A 16,194-nucleotide genomic window follows, 5' to 3' on the forward strand; every position below is an offset into this window, starting at 1 on the left:
GTTTCTCATACAGTGATAACGGAGTGTAATATTAATCTGTTAAATAAATGAATCAAGAGAAATCCCTCGTTTGGAATAGTGATTCGTTTTATGGACAGCTATCTGTTAAGGAATGTTTTCACTCCAGGACAGTGATCAATATCATCGATTTTACACACTATACCAAAATCATTTTTCAGTGTCTTTACAATCTACACTCCCGGTCACTTTAATAGGAACGTGTTGTTGGTTCTAAGATCCCTGTTCTTGGCTGCAGGAGTGGAACCCAGTGTGTTTTTCTGCTGTTTCATGCTGAGATGCTTTTCTGCTCACCACGGTTGTAAAGAGTGATATGAGTTACTATATCCTTCCTGGCAGCTCGAACTGCCCAATCTGTCCATTTCCCTCTGACCCTCTCTTATCAACAAGGCGTTTGCTTCCACCCACAGAACTGTCGCTCACTCACTCAGTGTTTTTTGTTTTCTGCACCATTCTGTGTAAACTCTAGAGACTGTTGTGTGTGAAAACCCCAGGAGATCTAGCCCAAGAGCATTAGCTCACAATTGAGTCCAACCCGGAACAAATTAGTAACAAGCTGAATTTTTCAGAATATGTTCAGAATACCCTTAGGAATAACATACTAAAAGTCCCCGGGAATCCACCTTGTGCCCTCTGAGAAATTCAAGATGGCGTCCAAAATGGCCGCCGATTGGAGATTTTTCAATATCTCAGGGATAAAACATAATATAAATGCAATTAAAATGTTAAATTATATGTTCTCTCATACAAGCAATGCAAATTCACCATTGTCACACTGTTAAAATTAAAATTAACCAAGATTACAAGGTCATTAATGTGGAAATTACATGGAATTTGATGGTTGACATGATTGACAGATTAGCTTAGTAGGCTACCTACATACATGAACATAATGTAAGACGACAATTAGACATCAATTTCCTTAATATTTAGTGCATCTTTAAGCTTTGATAAAATATTAAAGGGAAATTAAATTTGAGAACTCTATCTTCTAAAACTACAATGGCAAGCTGTTTCAGTACACTTCTTCAACATTCCGCCGACTTTCATGACAAAAAGGTCTGCCTCAATAAAAGCTCTTGCTTATAAACAATGAGTAGACTTAAACACTTCTCAGTGCCTCAGTTGTAATGCTTGGACCTTTGTTGTACCATTAATGAAGTAGGGAATTTATTCAAGCTTGTTTAAGGGTGGAAAAAAATTAATCTTTGAGTTTCTAGCGCCAGTCTTTACTACTAGCAATGCCAGCGTGTTCGGACAAAAAATGACTAAACTCAGCATGACCTTTTTAAAATGACTGTGTTAGGGTTTTGCTGGGATTCGAACCTGGTTCGTTGGTGTGATAATCCAGCAAACCCCCACTAGGCCACCAGGGGGATGACTCAAATGCAGAGGCGTGAGGCGGAAGTAGAAAAAGAATCAAAAGGTTTATTTAAACTATATACACTATATACAGGGCAAAACAAAAGACAAAAAAAAAACCAAAGAGTATAATCAAAAAGAAAAGCAAAGTGCAAAAATTCAAAAGCTAAGAAGATCAAAAAACACAGTACAAAGGAAACTGGAGATAAACATAACAGCACAAAGACTCCGTGACAAGAGGACTGAACTCAGGGGTATAAATAGACAAACTAATTAAGGACACAGGTGAAGATAATTAGGCAATTAACACAAACACAAGACACAGGAACAGTGGCGGCCTCTAGAGGCCAAAATAAACACGACATGAAAAGGAAATAACAGCGGCCTCTAGAGGCCAAAACAGTCCTAGTCCTAACAGGACCCCCCCCCCTAGGAGCGTCTCCTGACGTTCCCAGGGCGATCCGGATGGGCCGAATGGAAGTCCCGACATAGTTCTTTATCAAGGACATCCCGAGCAGGAACCCAGCAGCGCTCCTCAGGACCATAGCCCTCCCAGTCCACCAGATATTGCAACCCGCCGCGGACCCGGCGGGAGTCAAGCAGGCGATTCACAGTGAACACAGTCTGCCCCTGGAAGATGCGGGGGGGTGGGGGGTTCCTAGGGGCAGGGGCATACGTAGACGTCAGTACGGGCCGTAACAGGGAAACATGGAAAGTGGGGTTGATCCTCAGAGTCCGGGGCAACTGGAGCCGGTAGGAGACAGGGTTCACCCTGCGCACCACCTTGAAGGGGCCAATGTAGCGAGGAGCAAGCTTGCGGTTCTCCACCCGCAGTGGAAGGTCCTTAGTGGACAGCCAAACACGCTGCCCAGGGCGGAAAGCGTGTGCAGGTCTTCTATGGCGGTTGGCCTGAGTCTGGTTGGTTCTGGAGGTCTGTATGAGGGTCTTCCTGACCTTGCTCCAGGTCTTGCGACACCGTCTCACATATTGGTTGACCGAGGGCACCCCCGCGTCCTCCTCCTGGTCCGGGAACAGAGGTGGCTGGAACCCGAATTGGCACTGGAATGGCGACAGCTTGGTGGCCGATGACTGCAGGGTGTTGTGGGCGTACTCCGCCCATGGCAGCCAGGTGCTCCACGATGTCGGGTTATCCATAGCCAGGCCTCGCAGGGTGGTTTCCAGGTCCTGGTTGAGCCTCTCCGTCTGACCATTGGACTGTGGGTGAAACCCAGAGGAGAGGCTGGCAGTGGCTCCGATGACCTTGCAGAACCCGTGCCACACTCGGGAGGAGAACTGGGGCCCTCGGTCTGAGACGATGTCCTGTGGAAGACCAAAGACTCGGAAGACATGATTAAACAAAAGTTTCGCAGTTTCAAGAGCAGAGGGGAGTTTGCACAGTGGTATGAAGTGGCAGGCCTTGGAGAATCTGTCAACTAAGACCAAAATGACCGTGTTACCTTGTGACTCAGGGAGACCCGTGATAAAGTCGACTGCCACGTGGGACCAGGGACGCCGGGGAATGGTCAGAGGATGCAGGAGACCCTGGGGACGCTGTCGTGGGTTCTTGGTTCTGGTGCAAACCTCACAGGACAGGACAAATGACCTTACTTCCTTCTCCATGTTAGGCCACCAGAAGCGTCTTTTCAGGAAGTCCAGGGTCCTCCGAGCTCCCGGGTGGGCGGTGAGAGGGGAAGAGTGACCCCACTGGAGAACCTTGGCCCGGGCTTGATGTGGGACGTACAAGAGGCCTGGTGGCCCCGTCCCAGGACCGGGGTCCTGGCGTTGGGCTCGTCGGACAGCCTCCTCAATACCCCAGCGGACAGGGGCCACAATCCGGGACACAGGGATAATAGGCCCGACTTCATTCTCCCTGTTAGTGGCAGAGAACAGTCTGGACAGTGCGTCAGGTTTGGTGTTCTTGGAGCCGGGGCGGTATGAGAGGGTGAAGTCAAACCGACTGAAAAACAGGGCCCACCTAGCCTGTCGAGGGTTCAGTCTCTTGGCTTGCTGGAGGTACTCCAGGTTCTTGTGGTCAGTCCAAACCAGGAATGGATGTTGTGCTCCCTCCAGCCAGTGCCTCCACTCCTCAAGGGCCAGTTTGACCGCTAGCAGTTCTCGATCCCCCACATCGTACCGGGACTCAGCAGGACTCAGGCGGTGGGAGAAGTAAGCGCAGGGGTGCAGCTTTCCTTCCGAACGTTGAGAGAGCACCGCGCCGACACCACTGTCCGAGGCGTCCACCTCCACGATGAATGGTTGGGAGGTGTCCGGGAGAACCAGAATGGGTGCCGTGCAGAAGCGGTCCTTGAGGTCTTTGAACGCCTTTTCTGCCTGAGGAGACCAGCCATAAGATCCACCTGTCCCTTTGGTGAGGTCTGACATGGGTGCTGCCACAGAACTGAAGTTCCTGATGAACTTGCGGTAGAAGTTAGCGAATCCTAAGAACCGCTGAACCTCCTTAACGGACTTGGGAGTAGGCCAATCCCGGACGGCCAGGGTCTTGGCAGGGTCCATTTGGAGTTGGCCTGTCCGTACAATAAATCCCAGAAAGGAGACCTCGGGAACATGAAATTCGCATTTCTGGGCCTTGGCGAACAGATTGTTCTGTAGCAGCCTCTGGAGAACCTGGCGGACATGGTGGCGGTGCTCCTGCACGGTCTTGGAAAAGATAAGGATGTCGTCGAGGTAGACAAAAACGTATAGGTTAATCATGTCCCTTAAGACGTCGTTGATTAGGGCCTGAAAAACAGCTGGTGCGTTGGTGAGTCCGAAGGGCATCACCTGGTATTCGTAGTGCCCAGACGGGGTGTTAAAGGCAGTCTTCCACTCGTCTCCCTGTCGGATACGGATGAGGTGGTATGCGTTCCGTAGGTCCAACTTGGTGAAGACGGTGGCGCCTTGGAGCAGGTCGAAAGCTGTGGACATCAGCGGAAGGGGATATCGGTTGCGCACAGTGATCTTATTCAGGCCCCTGTAATCAATACATGGTCGGAGCCCCCCATCCTTCTTGCCGACAAAGAAGAAGCCGGCTCCAGCAGGTGAAGTGGAGGGTCGAATAAACCCAGAGACCAGGGCATCTTTGAGGTATTCCTCCATGGCCTTGCGTTCTGGCTGAGAGAGTGAAAACAGTCTGCCACGAGGAGGGGTAGTCCCAGGGAGCAAGTCGATGGCACAGTCGTAGGCCCGGTGCGGAGGAAGAACGGCGGCCCTGCTCTTGCTGAATACCTCCTTGAGATCCCAGTACTCTGTGGGAACTTGAGATAACTCGGTGAGATCAGGGGGCTCGGCAGGAGACACAGGAGAGCTAGAGAGCAGACAAGAGGCATGGCATGCAGGGCCCCATTCCACAACCTGGCTTGTTACCCAGTCTATGCGAGGGTTGTGGCGAGTAAGCCAAGGAAGGCCTAGAATAACTGGGAACTCAGGTGAAGGAATCAGGTGCAGGGATATTTCTTCCTTGTGACCTTGAGACTGGAGGAAAACTGGAGAAGTAACTTGGGTGACTCTTCCATCACCTAACGCTTGGCCATCGAGGGCAGACACAGACAGTGGGACTTCAAGAGGTGCAGTCGGAATATTGATGCTTTGGGCGAAGTGAATATCCATAAAGTTCCCAGCCGCCCCTGAGTCTAACAAAGCTTGACAAGAATGGACAGACTCACCCCAGGAGATGGAGACCGGGATGTAGATGCCTTGGCCAGGGAGTCCGGGAGAGAGGGTAGGCCCCGTCACAACCCTCCCTCGGCTGGACGGGGCGGTCCTTTTCCCAAGAGTTCGGGACATGATGCTCGGAAGTGACCAGGCTTGCCACAGTAGATGCAGCACTTGTCCCTCCTTCTGCGCTCCCTCTCAGATGCAGAGAGGCGAGTACGACCCACTTGCATGGGTTCTGGACAGTCACTGAAGGAGGTAGACGGTCTCCAGGTAGAGGTAGGGAGGCTGGGGGGGCTCAAGGCCTGGTGGCGTTCTCTCATCCTGTTGTCCAGACGAATAGCATGTGAGATGAGGGTTTCGAGGTCACTTGGGCATCCAATAGAGGCCAGACCGTCCTTGATGGGGTCAGACAGACCATGGTGGAAGGCTGACACCAGGGCAGTCTCGTTCCATCCACTTACTGCTGCGAGTGTTCGGAACGAGATGGCGTAATCTGCGACGCTTCCTCCTTGCCGGATGGACATGAGCTTTCGGGCTGCGTCGGTACTGATGTCTGCCTGATCGAAGACCCGAAGCATCTCTTCAGAAAACAGCTGGAAATCAAAGCACTCAGGTCCCTGTCTTTGCCAGATAGCAGTAGCCCAGGCTCGCGCCTTACCAGCTAATAAGGTGATCACAAAGGCAATCTTGCGGCGATCCGTAGTGTAGGTGGTAGGCTGAAGCTCAAAGGTGAGTTGACACTGGGTAAGGAACTCTCGGCACTCACTGTGCTTGCCGTCATACCTCTGTGGTGCAGGAAGGCTGGGTTCGCGAGGTGAAGAAGGCAGCATTGCAGGAGGCACTGGAGCAGGAGTGGGAGCTGGATCAGGAGCAGGAGATGCAGGCAGAGATGTCAGCTGTGCCAGGGTTTTCCCAATTTGCTGAAGCAGTTCCTCGTGGCGAGCGAGGGCCTCACGTTGGCTGGTGAGCGTACGTCCATGAGCGTCCATGGTCGCTCCGAAGCGTGTCAAAGCTGCCATAATTCCCTGAAGGTTGGCCGGGTAGACAGTTGAAGCAGCCTCTGCTGAGTCGGTCATGACGGAGTCTTTCTGTTAGGGTTTTGCTGGGATTCGAACCTGGTTCGTTGGTGTGATAATCCAGCAAACCCCCACTAGGCCACCAGGGGGATGACTCAAATGCAGAGGCGTGAGGCGGAAGTAGAAAAAGAATCAAAAGGTTTATTTAAACTATATACACTATATACAGGGCAAAACAAAAGACAAAAAAAAAACCAAAGAGTATAATCAAAAAGAAAAGCAAAGTGCAAAAATTCAAAAGCTAAGAAGATCAAAAAACACAGTACAAAGGAAACTGGAGATAAACATAACAGCACAAAGACTCCGTGACAAGAGGACTGAACTCAGGGGTATAAATAGACAAACTAATTAAGGACACAGGTGAAGATAATTAGGCAATTAACACAAACACAAGACACAGGAACAGTGGCGGCCTCTAGAGGCCAAAATAAACACGACATGAAAAGGAAATAACAGCGGCCTCTAGAGGCCAAAACAGTCCTAGTCCTAACAGACTGAACTCAGCATGACCTTTTAACATGCCATTTTTCATTTTACACCACCAATTTACTTTAATTAATATTAATGAAAATAAGTGCTCCAACCCCTAGTAATTGTGTTTGTTGTTTTGTGAACAGAATAGGATGATACGGCGTGAACGAGTAACCAATGGATCCACACTATACACAAATATACTGTTATAATAATGTGTACATTGTTATTATATAATGTTAATACACAATGTAATTAATACACACGTTGGAATTTACTCTCCTACCCTACAAAACATATATTCTGACCTTTTAATTGCATTAATATTTTGTTTTGGGCCTGAGATATGGGCAGATCTCCATCTGGCGGCCATTTTGGACGCCATCTTGAATTTCTCAGAGAGCACAAGGGGGATTTCCGGGGACTTTTAGTATGTTATTCCTAAAGGAATTCTGAACATATTCTGAAATTTTCAGCTTGTTACTAATTTGTTCCGGGTATAACCCTATTACTCCTGGGCTAATCAGCAACTTCTGAAATACTCAAACCAGTCCATCTGGATCAAACCAACACCCAGACCACATGGGAAGAGACCTGTCCAGTAAAGTGTAAGCGATTGATGAATCTGTTTCACACTCAGGCTAATTTACGTAATTGCTTCTCTCTTGATGCATCAAGTTATGTGGATAACATGGTGTATGAAATCAGGAAAAGGAACACTTTGCTGTGATGCTTAGGTTGTTTTGGGGTGCTAATAAATAAATGTATAATCTTATGCTGCATAATGTTCCACAGATTAATGTTTCAGGAGGTTTTTTTTCCCCTTGCTTTGCTCTGATTTGTTTAAAAAACCTTCCTTTTTTGCAAATTTAGTGCTCGTCATTTGATTTGCGATGTCTGTTCTCGTTTCTCCAGGTTCAAGTGACACGATCAGCTTGAAATTGCACATTTTCCAGCATGAGCCGTCCCTTTAACAGGAAAAAGGGTGAGTGATTGTGTCGGCTCTCTCCCGTGCCCTTTACTGCTCTTTTCACTCCATCACGGCATCTCTGAATGTCATGGGGACCCTACACTCTGGAGGTGCTAAAGCACCATGACCCCAGCAAAGAAAAACGAGGCATGATGCAGAATGTTTGTCTTTCTCTCTCTCTCTCTCTCTCTCTCTCGTTTGTCATTCACCTTTCTGTCGATGCTATTCGTTATTTTTTTCACCAACCGTCCACACCGAACAGCTTGACGCATGTCCCTCTGCCTGTTCTCATCCATCTCTCCCAAATGAATGAATGCCTTCGTTTTCTGGTGAGCTCAAACTCTGCCTGGGTCTCAGGTGCCTTTGTATAAACCACTAAATTTTTCTGTGTTCAGGGTCATTCAGGCTCGCCGGGCTTTTTCTCATGACGTAAAATCTGTAATCAGAGAGTAAGCTGATGTGGGAGCTTTTCCTCTTCTCATTTTGCACCTCAGATTTTCCTGATTTTAATAAACGTGGCATTTGGTCACCGCATGATTTCCTTCTATATAACTTGTATAATGTGATAAAACTCTGCTGTGAAATGGTGAGTTAAACCTCTTGCCTCAGTCCAGAACTCCCCATAATCTCTCTGATACCCAGCCATCCTCCAATTTACAGATAATGTTCACAGCACTTTTTTCCTCAGGACAGCATTAAAAACATGCTTTTACATTTTTCTTTTAGTACAAAAGCATGCCCCTGATTTCCCTCATGCTTTTAAGACATTAACTTCCTCATATGAGGAAGTTATCGAGCATTACTGTTTTCTCAAAAACTGTTTAAATGTAAGAAACTAAAACAAAAAACCTTGTAGCCGAATTTAAACCACTGTGACCCTGACCAGGCAGTTACTAAGGATGAATTAATGATAAACGTACTCTTCCTTTGTCTGCAAAATTCATATCTGACCGCTTACCCACATCAAAATAAAAATCCCAGTCCTGATGCACACCTCTACAAAACTCAACATTAATGGTAGTCCGACTGTCTGGGACAACCAAACATTTGGTCTGGACAAGTCAAATGTGCATCTGTCTGTCCGACAGGATGAACTGAATATTTGCTGAAAATCACCATTTTTATAGGTTTTTTTTTTTTTAAATACAGTATATATTCAAGTCCCAACAAAACCAGTTCAATCCCCTCAGTGATCCGGTCGTGTTACTGTTTACAAAATTCCAGGGAAGCCCAGTACAGCAGGTGTGCGTGTAAAAATAACCATGGCGTAATATCTAATTATGGATTATTACCTCCGCCAAGGAGGTTATGTTTTCGGTAGCATTTGTTTGTTTGTTTGTTGGTTGGTTGGTTTGTCTGTTAGCAACATTACGGAAAAAGTAATGAACAGATTGCTCTGAAATTTTTTCCAGAGGTGTGACTGAGCACAAGTAACAATCCATTAAATTTTGGCAGTGATCCGGATCACCTTCTGGATCCCGGATTTTTTTAAAGGATTAATTTTTTCCCCATTGAAATGAATGGGCGCGCGACGCAAAAAACAGATTTTTCCTTCTGTAGGCCAAACCGTAAGGTGTAAAGTCATGAAACTTGGTACACTGATAGAGGAGTGGACCCTGATTGATGTCATCAAGTTTCATGTTGGTACGTCTCACGCTCTAGCGCCACCAACTGATCACATTCTTACATGTGTTCATGCACATAACTTTTGATCCGTATGTCCGATTTTCATAAGTCTGGTGCCGTTGGAATCCTTGGAGCTAGATAATTCCAACGCACCCTCTGACATCATTCTCCGGGTAATTAGATTTTCCGCTATTTTTAATTTTGTCCAAAGTGAAGGTAGAGTGACCCTGGCCGCATGTTTTGTCAGATCATCATGAAACTTGGCACACATGATCTCCAGTCCATGCCTAATGAATGCTATTTGTTTTGCTCTCATGCATCCAAGCGTTCGCCCGTGGCAGCCAATTAAAATCGATGGCGAAGCCACCAAACAGGAAGTGAGCTCATATCATGGAAATGCTTTGACATATCAAGACCATATTTAGTGGCATGACTTTGGACACCATCCAAACTACCCTCATCAAATTTGGTGTCATTTGGTCACTAGGGGCACCACAATGAGCAAAAAACGTGTTTTGGGTCATATCTCTTTACGGATTTAGAATTACATCTTAATCTTGATGTTATGGGGCTTTTCCACTACCAATGCGGCTGAGTTGGGCTGAGCCGTGCGGTGCTGAGTTGGGCTGAGCCGTGCGGTGCTGAGTTGGGCTGAGCCGTGCGGTGCTGAGTTGGGCTGAGTCGAGCTGAGCGGGGCTGTTGGGGTTGCATTTCAACTACAACCGCGCTGAACCGTGCTGGCTGGAAGTGGGTGGACACATTGGGTGGAGTTAGCGAAAGTGGGTGGACGTCACGTGATGTCGTTAAGCGGCGCAAACAGTGACATCAGTGACCTTTTAAGCGGTAGTCTCACGACCCAGATAGTAAACAATAAACATGGAGGACATGGAGTTGTTAGTGTTGCTGGTCTTGGTGCTGTGGCTTGTTGTCACCGACAACGCCAACAGATACTGGCAAGAGCGTATAGATGAGGCGAGGCGCATAAGGCTTCGTAATTATTCTTCTTCCGGGTTTATGGTGTTTACAGATCCCAGCGTGCTCGCGGGGCGTGTGTGGGCATGTGAGGACACTCCTCCTCACCAATCAGTGCACAGGGGAGTGTCTCCTCATGCCCCTAGCCCCACTCGGCTCGGTTGGGCTCACTTCAGCCCCAGTCCAAAACCGTGCGAGTTTTGGGTGCTGAGTAGGGCTGAAGCGAGCTGAGTCGTGCTGCTCTGAGGTAGTCGAAACGCGAGCCGTGTCGGGCTGAAGTGAGCTGAAGTGAGCTGAAAAAGGGTAGTGGAAAAGGGCCATTAGTGATGCTCTGGGATGTCCCTGTAAAGAACCTTGCCAGCCTGTCATCTCCGTATGAGAATCCGCCTTGTGTCTTGGCCAAACTTTCGCGTGTTGACACAAAACTTGTCGTGTGGGCGTGCGGTCGCCTCTCTTGCCGGGTCGCCATGGCGGCGCACCTGAGCAAGCACACTTTCGCATTTTCTCCGGAAATGCATTCTAGTTATTACCTCCTCCAAGGAGGTTATGTTTTCGGTAGCGTTGGTTTGTTTGTTTGTTTGTTTGTTTGTTTGTTGGTTGGTTTGTCTGTTAGCAACATTACGGGAAAAGTAATTAATTGATTTCTCTGAAACTTTTTCCAGAAGTGTGACTGGGCACAAGTGTAACAATCCATTAAATTTTGGCGGTGATCCGGATCACCTTCTGGATCCCGGATTTTTTGAAAGGATTCTTGGCGGAGGTCTGTGCTCTCCGAGTGCTTTTCTAGTTAGACTCTGAATTCATTGAAATTGGAGAAGCGGTGATCAAATACCTCAATAAAATAAATATCTGTGGTGAATCTTCATTTAATTTGGACTTTCATTGTATTTTTCTTTTGTATGGTTCACATTAACCGTAACAAATATCATCGTAAAATATTTCAGGGGAATTTTGTGACAGTGCCGAACTCACTCACGGTTTGTTTTCATTCGCAGCGTGATTCCGTCCCACTCATCACGTCCAACTCGTTTCATTTGTTTGGGTGGCACGGTGGTGTAGTGGTTAGCACGGTCGCCTCACAGCAAGAAGGTTCTGGGTTCGAACCCAGCGGCCGGAGAGGGCCTTTCTGTGCGGAGTTTGCATGTTCTCCCCGTGTCTGCATGGGTTTCCTCCGGGTGCTCCGGTTTCCCCCAAAGACATGCAGTTAGGTTGACGTGTGGCGACCTTGGGCTGAGGTGCCCTTGCGAGGTACTGAACCCCTGACTGCTCCCCGGGCGCTCTGGTGTGGCTGCCCACTGCTCTGAGTGTGTGTGTGTTCACTGCTTCAGATGGGTTAAATGCAGAGGATGAATCTCACTGTGCTTGAAGTGTGCATGTGACAAATAAAGGTTTCTTCTTTAAATTAATTTATACTTCAGGTTTGACTGGATTAATCAGGATTTCACTTGATTTCCTCCAGCACTTTTGAGTTTGGGTGACTCTAACTCTTAAAACTGCAGATCAGGGAATGGGTTAGAACACACACGCACCATAATGGGACTTTGGACCGTTTCTGTTTATTGTTACAGTTAAAGTTGGAGTTTTCTTGAAAAATTATAAATCATTAAAGTGGAATGATTATTATCTTATCTGGCCGACAGGTGATGAGTTTAATGCCATCATGTGTCATTGGTCATCCGTGTTTCACGAAAATCGCTTCTTCCATCTCAGTTCTTCACTGATTTTGATTCTTTCTGGTATGAAGGTAGGGGTGCCAAGGGTGCATATAACTTCTACCCAGATTTGCTTCATTACAATTATTAATGAAGTTATGGACTAATTAAGCCTTAATGAGCAGTTCAACAAAAATCGCTTCTTCTCGGTCAATTCCTCTCCGTTTTGGATTCTTTCTGGTAAATAGGTCGGGATTCCTAGGGTGGATATCGCTTCTATAGCTTGTATATACTGTGGTGTATAGAGCTTACAACATTTATTGTGCAAGGTGGCCCGCTTCAGATCGTTCCTTCGGGACTAGACGGAGCCGGAGCGAGCTACGCCCTCATTGATGGTCTTGTTATAACTATACTGTACCTGCTTGTTGCTAAACTTTTAATCACTTTCCTTTCATTGAAGAGGAAATGCATGGTAATAAAATGTTTATGGTCATGACAAGTGAAAAATCTTGCTGTGGATTAAAAGCGTAATGTCGAGCCCTGCTCTAGTCTTAATGGAATGCCATGTAAACATTTATGGCCAAAAAAAGGAAATGAATCCTGTATATCGATAGTAATAGTGTATATAAATAGATGCACATTTGAATCTGTTGATTCTGAAAAGCCTTCCTCTTCAGTTACATTCCTTACCAACAGGTCATTCAGAAGAATAAATATTGATAAGGATTAGAAGTCCGCCTTATGAATATTAATTACTAGTGAGAAACATAATTGATAAGGAAAATGCCGTACATGATTAGGAATGAGTTTAAATATAAAAACGCAGTCAGTAAAACTCAGTGATGTGTGAAACCCGTGGGTATAAATGGTACAAACGGTGGTTGGTATTCGAGACTCCAGCAGTGGACTGTGTCCTGGTGTCTTACACGGACATCACTGCTGTCTCGGATCCCTGCACACAGAGCCGTGTTGTTTCTCAGACACACCACGACACCACCCTGGTCAATATGGCATGAAAACAGCCTTCAGAGCCCTTTCACTGAGGGACAAAAGTCCAGCCAGCCATTTCACCACCACAACAAGAGTGACATTTACAGAGAAGGAGAAAGCGCTCACCGTTATGTGACAATGCATTCATTAGCACTCGGTTCATGAGGGAGATAACGAGTTGGACTCATTATGAAGATGACGCTGGAAGAAAGTCGATGTTCTGATGTTTCAGATGCACACCTGAAGTCAGCAGAGTCATCATGTAGTGTTTCATCATTACAGCCGTCGAGCTGAATGCCACATTAGAGTGGCGTAAATCTCAGAGAAGAAGATTCACTTTGTCTTTATCCAGAATTATTAATGTGGAGTAATGAGCAGGTCAGGAATTTTAAGGTCAGCGGGTTTCAAGACCAATGGGCAGGTCGTCATGGATTTGCCATTACTGAACATAATTGAGCAATTACTGCTGCTCGTTAAAAAAAAAGGGGGGGGTAGGTGACAGGACACAAGTGCCAATGATCAGGGTGATATTGTGAACAAAAACGTCAATAAACTCTGATGGCACAAATGAACTCCTAGTTTCTCTTAGCTAATCAGAGACCTACAGATGGATCAGAAAAAAAAAGCATTCATTTCCCAAACGGCTCACTTTGTTGGCCGACAGTTTCGAATGTTTCCTAACCAGATTTTATTAGTTCACCTGTCCAGAAGGTCGATGATCTGTTTCCATGGTGTGGCGTCCATCGTCCACAATTCAGTTAAATCGTATCTCCTCCGTCAGTTCTCCACGGATTTCCATTCTGATTGTTTTGTTTGAAAGACTTCATCACTCCACACAAAACTTGGTTGCTGTTTTGTCAGATTTTTTGCTAAGGAGTTACTAATTAGGCCAAATTAATGAATTTTCTAGGCTTCTGACTAGAATTGCATCTCCTCTCTGATTTATCATCCAATTTCAGTTCTGATCAATGCTTTGGGTCGATCTTCCCTTGAGGAACAAAACTTGGTCATTTGTTTGTTCATTCCCCTGTTGTAAACAGTTTGTTTACACCCTCAGTTCTCACTGGATTTCAGTTCTGATTGTTTTATTTGAAAGAACTTGATCTTCTGCACAACACTTGATCACTGTATTGTCAATTTTTTGCTAACAAATCAGTAATCAGGTCAAATTAACACATTTCCTTCTGACTAGAACTGTATCTCCTCTCATTTATCATGCGAATTCAGTTCTGATTGATGTTTTGGGTCGATCTTCACTCAGGGAACAAAATGTAGTCCTTTGTTGATGTTCCTGTTGTAAACAGTTTGTCGTGGAGGTCGGTCCTCTCTCACATAGTCACATTTCAGTTCTGGTTGATGTTTTTGTTGTCCGGCCTGCAGCCGACGTACAGAGGAAATCCGCCCTGATCATCTGCGCCCCCAGCCTATGGACCACCTTGAATTTAAACGGCTGGAGTGCCAGATACCAACGGGTGATCCACACGTTGGCATCCTTCATGCGGTGGAGCCACTGCACGGGCACGTGGTCTGAACAGAGGGTGAAAGGGCGCCCCAGCAGGTAGTAGCGGAGGGCGAGGACCGCCCACTTGATGGCTAGGCACTCCTTCTTTATCATGCTGTACCTGCCGTCACGCACCGACAGCTTCTGGCTGATGTACAGCACGGGACATTCCTCCCCCTCCACCTCCTGGGACAGAACAGCCCCCAGCCCTCTGTCCGACGTGTCTGTCTGCAAAATAAAGGGGAGAGAAAAGTCAGGGGAGTGTAACAGTGGCCCCCCACACAGTACAGCCTTTACCTTAGAGAAAGCCCGCTGGCATTGCTTTGTCCACTGGACCAGATCTGGTGCTCTCTTTTTAGTGAGATCAGTCAGCGGGCTGGTGACGTCCGAATAATTAGGTATAAACCTACGATAGTAGCCAGCCAGCCCCAGAAACTGTCTCAGCCCCTTTTTGGTCTTGGGCCTCGGGCAGGCTGCAATCGCTGCTGTCTTATTGATTTGGGGACGCACCTGCCCATTGCCCAAGTGGAAACCCAGATACTGTACTTCCACCTGCCCAATCGCACACTTCTTCAGGTTGGCTGTGAGACCCACTCGCCTCAGTGACCTAAGGATGGCCCTCAGGTGTTCCAGGTGCCGCGGCCAGTCATTACTGTAAATAATGATGTCGTCTAGGTAGGCGGCCGCGTAGGTGGCGTGGGGGTGGAAGACCCTGTCCATAAGCCGCTGGAACGTAGCGGGCACCCCAAACAGCCCAAAAGGAAGTGTGACGAACTTGTGTAAGCCAAACAGTGTGGAAAAGGCCGTTTTCTCTCGGGATAGAGGAGTCAAGGGGATCTGCCAATATTCCTTTGTCAAATCCAGTGTCGAATAAAAATGAGCCGTGCCTAGTCGATCGAGCAACTCGTCAATACGAGGCATTGGGTACGCGTCAAATTTAGACACCACGTTGACTTTTCTATAGTCCACACAGAACCGGACTGACCCGTCGGCCTTGGGAACCAAGACCACCGGGCTGCTCCAGTCACTGTGGGACTCCTCGATGATGCCCATTTCGAGCATGGCCTCGAGTTCTTCCCGAACCACCTTTTTTTTGTGTTCGGGCAGTCGGTAAGGGTGGCTGCACACTACTACCCCCGGGGGCATCTCAATGTGGTGTTCTATGAGGTGGGTGCAGCCAGGCAGGGACGAGAACACGTTAGAAAATTCTGTCTGTAACTGGGCGACCTCCGTGAGCTGGGTTGGGGAGAGGTGGTCTCCACAGGGGACCGGAGCGGTGGGCAATGTCAATTTTCCTTTTTGAACCTCCGGCCCCAGCTCTGCCTTCTCTGGAACCAGCGCCACGGGGACCTCCTCGTTCCAACGTTTTAGCAGATTGAGGTGGTAAATCTGTCATGCCCCACCCCTGTCCGTTCGCCTCACCTCATAGTCAACGTCCCCGACTCGCCGTGTGACCTCAAAGGGTCCTTGACACCTGGCGATCAATTTGGAGCTCAACGTGGGCAACAACACGAGTACTTTATCTCCCAGTGTGAACTCCCTAAGGTGCGTGCCCCTGTCATACAGACGGACTTGACGTTCTTGGGCCTGCCACAAATTCTCCTGGGTTAGGTGCGTGAGCGTGTGGAGTTTGGCGCACAGGTCGAGAACGTACTGAATTTTGTTTTTACTAGTTGAAGGTCCCTCCTCCCAGTTTTCACGTAGCACATCCAAAATGCCACGCGGCTTACTCCCGTATAATAATTCAAACGGGGAGAACCCCGTGGAGGCTTGCGGGACCTCTCGCACTGCGAATAACAGGGGCTCGAGCCATTTATCCCAGTTACATGCATCTTTGCTTACAAATTTTCTAATTATATTTTTGAGGGTGCGATTAAACCATTCGATTAAGCTATCCGTTTG

At 47.4% G+C, this 16,194-nt stretch overlaps 1 protein-coding gene across 4 annotated transcripts in view; it reads left to right on the top strand.

Moving 5' to 3' along the window:
- Positions 1–16,194, top strand: part of gulp1a (GULP PTB domain containing engulfment adaptor 1a) — a 392,227-nt gene that overhangs the window by 285,347 nt on the left and 90,686 nt on the right. For all 4 annotated transcript variants that reach the window (XM_060928939.1, XM_060928941.1, XM_060928940.1 and 1 more), the window contains one exon: positions 7,497–7,566. In XM_060928939.1, coding sequence (XP_060784922.1) covers positions 7,539–7,566 — 28 coding nt within the window. In that variant the 5' untranslated portion in view covers positions 7,497–7,538. The remainder of the gene's footprint in view (positions 1–7,496; positions 7,567–16,194) is intronic.

The sequence above is a fragment of the Neoarius graeffei genome, chromosome 9 (assembly GCF_027579695.1).
Source record: "Neoarius graeffei isolate fNeoGra1 chromosome 9, fNeoGra1.pri, whole genome shotgun sequence".
NCBI classification, from domain to species: domain Eukaryota; kingdom Metazoa; phylum Chordata; class Actinopteri; order Siluriformes; family Ariidae; genus Neoarius; species Neoarius graeffei.